General features: G+C 43.4%; 1 protein-coding gene across 1 annotated transcript; it reads right to left on the bottom strand.

Annotated features, from left to right (window-relative positions):
- Positions 1-1,512: 1,512 nt before the first annotated feature.
- Positions 1,513-4,475, bottom strand: LOC145876307 (haptoglobin-like). The gene is made up of 4 exons (XM_082972101.1): positions 4,339-4,475; positions 3,898-4,010; positions 2,463-2,731; positions 1,513-2,277 (listed from the first exon to the last, which is right to left on the bottom strand). The coding sequence occupies exons 1-4, from the start codon at positions 4,341-4,343 to the stop codon at positions 1,714-1,716; spliced, it is 951 nt and encodes a 316-aa protein (XP_082828227.1). The 5' UTR covers positions 4,344-4,475; the 3' UTR covers positions 1,513-1,713.
- Positions 4,476-12,607: the final 8,132 nt, after the last annotated feature.

Below are 12,607 nucleotides of genomic sequence, written 5' to 3' on the forward strand. Positions count from 1 at the left end.
ATAAATTATGAGCTTTTTCAAACAAAACTACATTTGTTATGGACCTGGGATTCCTGGAAGTGACATCTGATGAAGAGAATCAAAGGTAATGGATTATTTACATAGTATTTTCGATTTTAGATCTCTCCAACATGGCGGTTAGTCTGTATCGCAAAGCGTATTTTTATGGGCGCAGTGCTCAGATTATTGCAAAGTGTGATTTCCCAGTAAGGTTATTTTTAAATCTGGCAATCCGGTTGCGTTCAAGAGATGTAAATCTATAATTCTTTGAATGACAATATAATATTTTACCAATGTTTTCGAATAGTAATTATTTAATTTGTCGTGCTGATTTGACTGGCGGTTATTGGAGGGAAACGATTTCCTCAACATCAATGCCATAGTAAAACGCTGTTTTTGGATATAAATATGAACTTGATAGAACTAAAAATGCATGTATTGTCTAACATAATGTCCTAGGAGTGTCATCTGATGGAGATTGTAAAAGGTTAGTGCATAATTTTAGCTGGTTTTCTGCTTTTGGTGATGCCTGTCTTTGAATTGACAAAACATTACACACAGCTATTGTCAATGTACTCTCCTAACATAATCTAACTTTATGCTTTCGCCGTAAAGCCTTTTTGAAATCGGACAACGTGGTTAGATTAAGGAGATGTTTATCTTTCAAAGGGTGTAAGATAGTTGTATTTTTGAGAAATTTGAATTATGACATTTAATTGTTTTCAAATTTGGCGCTCTTGATATTTCACCTGTTGTTGATAGGGTGTACCAGGGGTGGGACGCATGCGTCCCACATAGCCCCTAGTACATAGAGATTAAAGGAAAAAGCTTCTACCAGTCCGTGGTGAGTAATCCCAGTTCTGATGTCCAGAAGTTATTTTCGGTCGTAAGAGACGGTAGCAGCAACATTATGTACAAAAGAAGTTAAAAAAGAAGTTACAAACAACACAAAAAAATGAACAAAATAGCACAATTGATTACGGGCATGTAAAACATCAGCCATACTCTTCGGCACCATTTCTGAGATATCTCTTGTTGAAACTGAACAAATTGTGGTACAGCAGGCTGCTCCAAAGCAAGAGAGCTATTAACTAGTGTTGAGCTGTGATGACAAGCCTTTTGTCTTCTGTATTTAAATTAGTCACTAACCAGGAGTGACATGACCTCCATTCCCCTGCTGGGAGGGATTCTAGACCCTCGTTTATGTAGCTCTATTTTAGAACAAGTTATTTCCTTCTTGAATGATTTTCATGACAAATCTACTAAAAAACCCTTGCTGGTCTCAACACAATATCCTCCTTGGCCAGATAACAATTTTCCTTAATAATTCCATTACTTAAATGAACTTCAAAATCGTCTCATGTCCTAGCTGTAGGCTACTTGTTTTAATGGCTCTAACATGCTCTAAGGTTCCAGCTTGTAGAGATGATCTAAAACATGTTTCCCAGCATTCTAAAATGAGTTGAAGAAAATGTGAATAAAAGTTATAAGGTGAAACATCGGAAACCAAACTTCTTAGGAGAGATTAATTTATTGAAAATCCTTTGAAATCAACATCGGAAGACACACTCAATCAGGCGGGGGCACACACTCAATGAAAGTCGAAACTTGAGAGAGTTTTACAAGATCAAGTCAGAAAATTACTTTGTTAGCAAAGGCATAATGGAGATTATGAGCCCCGGCTCTCATATCTGAAACTGTGCTGAGTGGAGGCTACAACTGCCTCGAAAACATCTCAGACATTACACTGGAGCGGAGACTGGCTGATTTCTCACTGTCACCCCTGAGGACACTGTTGATCCAAGGCATGTAGGCAGAGAGCTTCATGTAGACAGCGTATTTCCTCACGGCACAGGCCTTATCGAAGGACAGGATCCCTGCAGCATACACTCTGCCGTCTTTGGGGTCCTGGACTGCCAGGGCACCGCCTGCATCCCCAAAGCACACATTCTCCTGGTACTTGCTGGCTCCAGTACAGAACATGTTGTCGTCTATGGTTGGAGTGCTGCCACCACGGTTGTACTCTGCCTTACAGAAGCTATGCGATGCCACAGGCAATACCAGGTGTTTCAGTGACTCAGCGGGGGTGAAGTGGACCCCCCAACCCCAGCCTGTGATGATGCCTTTCTCCTGGGCTGCCTCAGCCAGGTCCTCACCCCTCTCAGGCAGAGGGATGGGCATCACAGCCTCGCTCAAGGTGAATGGCTCCTTCAGCTGAATCAGAGCCAGGTCGTTGTCCCAGTCTGACACGCTCTGGAAGCCTGGGTGCAGAACCACCTAGAAGGGGAAGGGAATAATTCATAGGACCTTTTTTTTGACGATCTACTGTATTTGTGCTCTAACTACCTATAAGACTGAAAATGATGATGTAGGTGAGAGAGCCCAGTGCAGTTCTGCTTGCTGTAAATACTGAATTGTCTGTATATTGTTTGAAAGAGATGGTAATGGGTATACTAGCTCACCTTTTCTACAGCAACTTCTTTGGAGTCATTGGCTTGGGAGTATCGCGTGATGCCTAGGTACACCTTGGGGATGATTGGTTCTTTCCCCTGGGTGTCCTGCCTACTCTTCCTGACAAACAAGTTCCTGCCAGCGGTCAGGACCCAGCGGTCAGAGATTAGAGCTCCCCCAGCGAAGCCCCCGTTCATGACGTTTTTACTCAGATAGACCATGGCCTGCCAGGGGACATGAGGGGCCAGGGTGCCCCCAACCATACGCCTGAAGCGCAGGTCTGGGCAAGAAACACAACAACATTATTTCTATACAATCTCTATATGGTTAAAACATCCCCAACTCAGCACCACCTAGCACTTACTGCTGTGCAACTCAAACACAACCATAAAAGATTATTGCAGAAAAATGAAATGTGCCTCAATACAATTCCAGCCTTGGTTTTAGTTTGAGTTTGAGTTTGCTAAAATCAACACTATTCACTTGAATACACATAGCATTTGGTAGTAGCTTTCTGGAACCTTTTAGCTTTGACCTGACAAAAGTTCAGTAAATTCATTAATCATCTACTATTATCTAAAAAAAATAAGTGTTGTCATGACTTGAGCCAGACAAGGCTAGCTTTCACAGAATTACCTTGGAGGTCACAATACGCAGAAACCTAGATGAGGATGGAATTAGTGTCATTTCTCTTCTCAAACATTTTCCTGAAACGTTTGATGAGAGGTGGATTTTGAGGAATTTTACTTTTCAAGGCTTTCATGCTCTGTAGATTTTCCTAATGACATATTTTACCATCCAGCTTGGAGGAAGCTGAGACTGAGGATCTCTCCTTCCTTTCCTCCCTGCTTGCCTTCTCTTTGATCCCTGTCATCTCATGTGTGTCGCTGCTGAATCGATTTTTAAGATAATCGGGATAATAGCTGTGAGCCGTGAGACTTAACAAGGTTCTCACTTGAAAGTGATGGTGACATCCTCATTTTGGCCACAGCTACTGTATTCTCCAACAGGCTGAATAGGAACAGCTTGTGTCTGCTCAGCTCAGAGTTGCGTAAGGGGATCCATAGTGAAGATTGGCTTCAGAACATCCGATGAGAGTGACAGTGTAATTGAAATGTGAGTGATATCCTTACACGAACCAGTCACAATGGGCCAGCAAATATAATATGTTTCGGAAATAGACAAATTGCACGTGTGAAAACACACGTGTAATGTGTAAGTCCAATATTTTTGGGCGATATTCTGCATCAATGGTGTCACTAACACCCACCTTAACATAGACATGGGACAAGAAAGGTTGTCAATGATCTTTAAAATGTACATGTTTTTGTTTGAAAACGTTTCATCCCTCTCACTTTGTTGACATTTCAATCTAAATCAGAAAAAGTAAGCCCGTATTGGCATAAGGCAGGGAGTTGGTTATGTGTCAGTTAGACAGATAGCTACCTGAATTGTCTGACATCTCATCAATTGATTTGGTTTTGATTTTGATTTTGATTTTGATTTTGTCCTGTTCCAGACAGACACAGGAGGCCGCGAGGAGCACTACCAGGGATGACCTGCGGACAGAAGGAACACATAAGTACAGTACACACACACAGAGCCAACTGACAGACAGCGCCCAAACACTCACTAGTACCACAACTAACGGTTCCTTTACTTAGGAAGTCTCTGGGCTTGCTTGTTAACCTATATTTAGAAAAGGTCTCTAGCTAGAGCAATTTGAATGTTTTTTGAAAGATTTAAGTAGCTGTGTTTCCCTGCCATTTTACAAAGATCCATTGTCCAAAGACATTTCAGAGATTCATTTGGATTGGTACTGCAATGACAACAATTGCCAGGCAACTAGGGTTTTGTTGAAGAAAGAATATGAAAAGTATAACATACCACATTTTGATGGAAATATCTGTTTATCAGTTTGTATGTTGAGCTGTGTCTCCTCTGTAAAGACGATGTACTCCGTGAGAAGTTATAGGACCAAGGCCTTATATCTGCTGAGGAGAGAACTCACCCCCTGTCTGCCCACCGCTGGGAATTTTGCTGGACACAGCTTCAGTTCTGATTCCCGAAAATCGGAGAGATTGCAAAATCTCTGTTCATGCCAACCCATTATTGGAATCGTGTCCAAACCCTAACCCTGACCCCATCTGGAGCTCAGCCACAGCCAACTAGTATCAGAGAAGACCATCTGAGGGATAAATCATTTCATAGGGTATGAATTATGAAATCAGAACAGGACACAGCACATCTATAATTTGTGTGTCAATTTGGTTTATTGAAAGTAAATGAGGTGCATATAAATGCCGCATCAGAGTGTGTTATTTAAAAAATGTGATACCGTCATAGTTGTTGTTGTTTGTTGTTGACTCACATTTGCTGTTTACGACTCACTTTGGTAACACTGTACTTGACATCCAGCGTCATAAAACATTATGACACAGTCATAACCATGTCATAATATGTCATAACAGCTGACATAACTTGTCATAGCCTGTTATAATATGGTCATAACACCGTTATGACACATATTTGGACCTGTTGTGACATATATTGAGTTATTTTATGGCTGGTTATAACACCTACATAAGAGTGTCAAAACCCACAAAACCTACCACACAAGGCAAACCATTCCATTACACCATAGCCTACATGTCAACAGTATGTTTATGTTATATACAAATGTTTGAAATTGACCATATTCAATTATTGTAGTTGCTCACACATTGATGTCAGACATTTTTTTTTTATAAACAAAAACATTTATTTCACCTTTATTTAACCAGGTGGCCAGTTGAGAACAAGTCCTTTATTTAACCAGGTGGGCCAGTTGAGAACAAGTCCTTTATTTAACCATGTGGGCCAGTTGAGAACAAGTCCTTTATTTAACCAGGTGGGCCAGTTGAGAACAAGTCCTTTATTTAACCAGGTAGGCTAGTTGAGAACAAGTTCTCATTTACAACTGCGACCTGGCCAAGATAAAGCAAAGCAGTTCGACACAAACAACAACACAGAGTTACACATGGAATAAACAGAAGTACAGTCAATAACACAATAAAAAAATCCAGTGTTATTAACACTGGAGTGATAGATGTGCAGATGATGATGTGCAAGTAGAAATACTGGTGTGCAAAAGAACAAAAAAAGTAAATAAAACAATATGGGGATGGGTTGGCGCCCCCCCCCCCCCTTGGGTTGTGCCATGGCGGAGATCTTTGTGGGCTATACTCTGCCTTGTCTTCGGACGGTGAGTTGGTGGTTGTAGACATCCCTCTAGTGGTGTGGGGGCTGTGCTTTGGCAAAGTGGGTGGGGTTATATCCTGCCTGTTTGGCCCTGTCCGGGGGTATCATCGGATGGGGCCACAGTGTCTTCTGATCCCTCCTGTCTCAGCCTCCAGTATTTATGCTGCAGTAGTTTATGTGTCGGGGGGCTAGGGTCAGTCTGTTACATCTGGAGTATTCTCTTGTCTTATCCGGTGTCCTGTGTGAATGTAAATATGCTCTCTCTAATTCTCTCTTTCTCTCTTTCTTTCTTTCTTTCTCTCGGAGGACCTGAGCCCTAGGACCATGCCTCAGGACTACCTGGCATGATGACTCCTTGCTGTCCCCAGTCCACCTGGCCATGCTGCTGCTCCAGTTTCAACTGTTCTGCCTGCGGCTACGGAACCCTGACCTGTTCACCGGACGTGCTTGTTGCACCCTCGACAACTACAATGATTATTATTATCTGACCATGCTGGTCATTTATGAACATTTTAACATCTTGACCATGTTCTGTTATAATATCCACCCGGCACAGCCAGAAGAGGACTGGCCACCCCTCATATCCTGGTTCCTCTCTAGGTTTCTTCCTAGGTTTTTGGCCTTTCTAGGGAGTTTTTCCTAGGGAGTTTTTCCTAGCCACCGTGCTTCTTTCACATGCATTGCTTGCTGTTTGGGGTTTTAGGCTGGGTTTCTGTACAGCACTTTGAGATTTCAGCTGATGTACGAAGGGCTATATAAATACATTTGATTTGATTTGATTTGTAGGTAGTTGGATGGGCTATGTACAGCTGCAATGATCGGTAAGCTGCTCAGATAGCTGATGCTTGAAGTTAGTCAGGGAGATATACTGTTGAAGTCGGAGGTTTACATACACCTTACCCAAATACATTTAAACTCAGTTTTTCACAATTCCTGACATTTAATTCTAGTAAAAGTTCCCTGTCTTAGGTCAGTTAGGATCCCCACTTTATTTTAAGAATGTGAAATGTCAGAAAGATAGTAGGGAGAATAATTTATTTCAGCTTTTATTTCTTTCATCGCATTCCCAGTGGGTCAGAAGTTTGCATACACTCAATTAGTATTTGGTAGCATTGCCTTTAAATTGTTTAACTTGGGTCAAAGGTTTTGGGTAGCCTTCCTCAAGCTTCCCACAATATGTTGGGTGAATTTTGGCCCATTCCTCCTGGCAGAGCTGGTGTAACTGAGTCAGATTTGTAGGCCTCCTTGCACACACACGCTTTTTCAGTTCTGCCCACAGATTTTCTATCGGATTGAGGTCAGGGCTTTGTGATCGCCACTCCAATACATTAACTTTGTTGTCCTTAAGCCATTTTGCCACAACATTGGAAGTATGTTTGGGGTCATTGTCCATTTGGAAGACCCATTTGAGACCAAGCTTTAACTTCCTGACTGATGTCTTGAGATGTTGCTTCAATATGTCCACATAATTTTCCTACCTCATGATGCCATCTATTTTGTGAAGTGCACCAGTCCCTCCTGCAGCAAAGCACCCCCACAACATGATGCTGCCACCCCCGTGCTTCACGGTTGGGATGGTGTTCTTCGGCTTGCAAGCCTCCCCCTTTTTCCTCCAAACAGAACGATGGTCATTATGGCCAACAGTTCTATTTTTGTTTCATCAGATCAGAGGACATTTCTCCAAAAAGTATGATCTTTGTCCCCATGTGCAGTTGCAAACTGTAGTCTGGCTTTTTTTATGGTGGTTTTGGAGCAGTGGCTTCTTCCTTTCTGAGTGGCCTTATGTTGATATAGGACTCGTTTTACTGTGGATATAGATACTTTTGTACCTGTTTCCTCCAACATCTTCACAAGGTCCTTTGCTGTTGTTCTGGGATTGATTTGCACTTTTTGCACCAAAGTACGTTCATCTCTAGGAGATTTTCACCAAAGTTGATTTGTCACGTGCGCTGAATACAGCAGGTGTAGACCTTACAGTGAAATGCTTACTTACAGGCTCTAACCAATAGTGCATAAAAGGTATTAGGTGAGCAACAGGTAAGTAAAGAAATAAAACAACAGTAAAAAGACAGGCTATATACAGTAGCGAGGCTATAAAAGTAGCGAGGCTACATACAGACACCGGTTAGTCAGGCTGATTGAGGTAGTATGTACATGTAGATATGGTTAAAGTGACTATGCATATATGATGAACAGAGAGTAGCAGTAGCGTAAAAGAGGGGTTGGCGGGTGGTGGGTGGGACACAATGCAGATAGTCCGGGTAGCCATTTGATTACCTGTTCAGGAGTCTTATGGCTTGGGGGTAAAAACTGTTGAGAAGCCTTTTTGTCCTAGACTTGGCACTCCGGTACCGCTTGCCATGCGGTAGTAGAGAGAACAGTCTATGACTGGGGTGGCTGGGGTCTTTGACAATTTTTAGGCCCTTCCTCTGACATTGCCTGGTGTAGAGGTCCTGGATGGCAGGCAGCTTAGCCCCAGTGATGTACTGGGCCGTATGCACTACCCTCTGTAGTGCCTTGCGGTCAGAGGCCGAGTAGTTGCCATACCAGGCAGTGATGCAACCAGTCAGGATGCTTTCGATGTTGCAGCTGTAGAACCTTTTGAGAATCTCAGGACCCATATCAAATCTTTTTAGTTTCCTGAGGGGGAATAGGCTTTGTCGTGCCCTCTTCACGACTGTCATGGTGTGTTTGGATCATTCTAGTTTGTTATTGATGTGGACACCAAGGAACTTGAAGCTCTCAACCTGCTCCACTACAGCCCCGTTGATGAGAATGGGGGCGTGCTCGGTCCTCCTTTTCCTGTGGTCCACAATCATCTCCTTAGTCTTGGTTACGTTGAGGGATAGGTTGTTATTCTGGCACCACCTGGCTAGGTCTCTGACCTCCTCCCTATAGGCTGTCTCGTCGTTGTCGGTGATCAGGCCTACCACTGTTGTGTCGACTGCAAACTTAACCTCTATGGGCTAGGCGGGACGAATTCGTCCCACCTACGTAACAGCCACTTGAAGCCCGTGGCGCGATTTTCAAAACCTTAAAAATCCTATTACTTCAATTTCTCAAACATATGACTATTTTAAAGCTATTTAAAGACAAGACTCTCGTTAATCTAACCACACTGTCCGATTTCAAAAAGGCTTTACAACGAAAGCAAAACATTAGATTATGTCAGCAGAGTACCAAGCCAGAAATAATCAGACACCCATTTTTCAAGCTAGCATATAATGTCACCAAAACCCAGAAGACAGCTAAATGCAGCACTCACCTTCGATGATCTTCATCAGATGACAACCCTAGGACATTATGTTATACAATACATGCATGTTTTGTTCAATCAAGTTCATATTTATATCAAAAACCAGCTTTTTACATTAGCATGTGACGTTCAGAACTAGCATACCCCCCGCAAACTTCCGGGGAATTCGCTAACATTTTACTAAATTACTCACGATAAACGTTCACAAAAAGCATAACAATTATTTTAAGAATTATAGATACAGACCTCCTCTATGCACTCGATATGTCCGATTTTAAAATAGCTTTTTGGTGAAAGCACATTTTGCAATATTCTAAGTACATAGCCCAGGCATCACGGGCTAGCTATTTAGACACCCGGCAAGTTTAGCACTCACCATAATCATATTTACTATTATAAAAGTTTGATTACCTTTTGTTGTCTTCGTCAGAATGCACTCCCAGGACTGCTACTTCAATAACAAATGTTGGTTTGGTCCAAAATAATCCATCGTTATATCCGAATAGCGGCGTTTTGTTCGTGCGTTCCAGACACTATCCGAAATGGTAAAGAAGGGTCGCGCGCATGGCGCAATTCGTGACAAAAAAATTCTAAATATTCCATTACTGTACTTCGAAGCATGTCAACCGCTGTTTAAAATCAATTTTTACGCCATTTTTCTCGTAGAAAAGCGATAATATTCCGACAGGGAATCTCCTTTTCGGCAAACAGAGGAAAAAAATCACAAAGGCGGGGGCGGTCGGGTCACGCGCCTAAGCCCAGAGTCCCTTGATCGGCCACTTGAGAAAGGCGATAATGTGTTTCAGCCTGGGGCTGGGATGACGACATTCTGTTTTTTCCCGGGCTCTAAGCGCCTATGGACGACGTAGGAAGTGTCACGTTAGAGCAGAGATCCTTAGTAAAAGATAGAGATGGAAAAGAAGTTCAAGAAATGGTCAGACAGGCCACTTCCTGTAAAGGAATCTCTCAGGTTTTGACCTGCCATTTGAGTTCTGTTATACTCACAGACACCATTCAAACAGTTTTAGAAACTTTAGGGTGTTTTATATCCATATGTAATAAGTATATGCATATTCTAGTTACTGGGTAGGAGTGGTAACCAGATTAAATCGGGTATGTTTTTTATCCAGCCGTGTCAATACTGCCCCCTAGCCCTAACAGGTTAATGATTAGGTTGGAGTCGTGCCTGGCCATGCAGTCATGGGTGAACAAGGAGTACAGGAGGGGACTGAGCACACACCCCTGGGGAGCTCCAGTGTTGAGGACCAGCGTGGCAGATGTGTTGCTACCTACCCTCACCACCTGGCCCGTCAGGAAGTCCAGGATCCAGTTGCAGAGGGAGGTGTTTAGTCCCAGGATCCTTAGCTTAGTGATGAACTTTGAGGGTACTATGGTGTTGAACGCTGAGCTGTAGTCAATGAACAGCATTCTCACATAAGTGTTCCTTTTATCCAGGTGGGAAAGGGCAGTGTGGAGTGCAATAGAGATTGCATCATCTGTGGATCTGTTTGGGCGGTATGCAAATTGGAGTGGGTCTAGGGTTTCTGGGATAATGGTGTTGATGTGAGCCATTACCAACCTTTCAAAGCACTTCACAGCTACAGACGTGAGTGCGTGAGTCATTTAGACAGGTTGCCTTTGTGTTCTTGGGCACTGGGACTATGGTGGTCTTTTTGAAGGTTGTTGGTATTACAGACTCAATCAGGGACATGTTGAAAATGTCAGTGAAGACACCTGCCAGTTGGTCAGCACATGCCAGGAGCACACATCCTGGTAATCCATCTGGCCCCGCAGCCTTGTGTATGTTATTTTTTATTATTTTTTACCCCTTTTTTTCTTCCCAATTTCTTGGTATCCAATTGGTAGTAGTGACAGTCTTGTCTCTTTGCTGCAACTCCCGTACGGACTCGGGAGAGGCAAAGGTCAAGAGCCATGCGTCCTCTGAAACACAACCCAACCTAGCCGTGCTGCTTCTTGACACAATGCCCATCCAACCCGGAAGCCAGCAGCACCAATGTGTCGGAGGAAACACCGTACACCTGGCGACCTGGTCAGCGTGCACTGCGCCCGGCCCGACACAGGAGTCGCTAGTGCGCGATGAGACAAGGATATCCCTGCCGGCCAAACCCTCCCTAACCCGGACGATGCTGGGCCAATTGTGCACTGCCCCATGGGCCTCCCGGTCGCTGCCGGCTGCGACAGAGCCTAGGCTCAAACCTCGAATCTCTGGTGGCACAGCTAGCACCTTAGACCACTGCGCCACCCGGGAGGCTAGCCTTGTGTATGTTGACCTGTTTAAAGGTCTTACTCACGTCGGCAACGGAGAGCATGATCACACAGTCGTCCGGAACAGCTGATGCTCTCATGCATGCCTCAGTGTTGCTTGCCTCGAAGTGAGCATAGAAGTGATTTAGCTCGTCTGGTAGGCTCGTGTCACTGGGCATCTCGCGGCTGTGCTTCCCTTTGTAGTCTGTAATAGTTTGCAAGCCCTGCCACATAAGACGAGCATCGGAGCCAGTGTAATATGATTCAATCTTAGCCCTGTATTGACACTTTGCCTGTTTGATGGTTTGTCACAGGGCATAGCAGGATTTCTTATGAGCTTCCGGGTTAGAGTCCCGCACCTTGAAAGCGGCAGCTCTACCCTTTAGCTCAGTGCGAATGTTGCCTGTAATCCATGGCTTCTGGTTGGGGTATGTACATACAGTTACTGTGGGGACGACGTCCTTGATGCACTTATTGATAAAGCCAGTGACTGATGTGGTGTACTCCTCAATGCCATCGGAAGAATCCCGGAACATTTTCCAGTCTGTGATAGCAAAACAGTCCTGTAGTTTAGTGTCTGCTTCATCTGACCACTTTTTTATTGACCGAGTCACTGCTGCTTCCTGCTTTCATTTTTGCTTATAAGCAGGCATCAGGAGGACAGAGTTGTGGCCGGATTTACCAAATGGAGGGCGAGGGAGAGCTTTGTATGCGTCTCTGTCTGTGGAGTAAAGGTGATCTAGAATTTTTTTCCCTCTGGATGCACATTTAACATGTTGATATAAATTTGGTAGAACTGATTTAAGTTTCCCTGCATTAAAGTCTCCGGCCACTAGGAGCTCCACCTCTGGGTGAGTGGTTTCCTGTTTGCTTATTTCCTTATACAGCTGACTGAGTTCCAGCTTTGTGAAATCATGTGAATTCCACTTGGCTGTTGACAGAGGGAGAGAGAACAGGTAGCCTAGTAGTGTAAAGTTGAGTAAACTATTAGTCTGTCCCTTTGCCATGCTTCTTGTCTCTCAACAACATTAGGAAAAGTCCAGCCTTGCAACTAAAGAATTTGCTGGTGTTGGGGAAAGAAATTGTAGTATTATGTGACTTTCTTCCACTGGGAGATCTGGTCATTATCTGATGTATTCAATTCTGAGTTTGCATCCCAATATTACACTTTATATACGTCATAGAATACTGAATATAACAAAACTGTTAGACATAGAAACACCGGATTTTCTGCATTAAAAAAAATTGAATAATGTTTATAAATGATTAAATTATGAAAAATAAGAATATCACTCCACCCGTGAGGCCACTAGATCATTTGACTGCAGGACAGGGATACTACCACATCCCAGTTGAAAGCACCTTCTGACATGCATCAGTGTGCGATCTCATTCT

The sequence above is a fragment of the Salmo salar genome, unplaced genomic scaffold (assembly GCF_965601325.2).
Source record: "Salmo salar unplaced genomic scaffold, fSalSal1 ptg000578l, whole genome shotgun sequence".
Classification (NCBI taxonomy): domain Eukaryota; kingdom Metazoa; phylum Chordata; class Actinopteri; order Salmoniformes; family Salmonidae; genus Salmo; species Salmo salar.

Excerpts from the sequence above, each read along its gene's own strand:
- LOC145876307 (XM_082972101.1), bottom strand. Across the intron at positions 2,732-3,897 it reads TGAGATGTCAGACAATTCAG|ACCTGCGCTTCAGGCGTATG; the intron begins GTAGCTATCTGT and ends TTTCTTGCCCAG. Across the intron at positions 2,278-2,462 it reads AAGAAGTTGCTGTAGAAAAG|GTGGTTCTGCACCCAGGCTT; the intron begins GTGAGCTAGTAT and ends TTCCCCTTCTAG.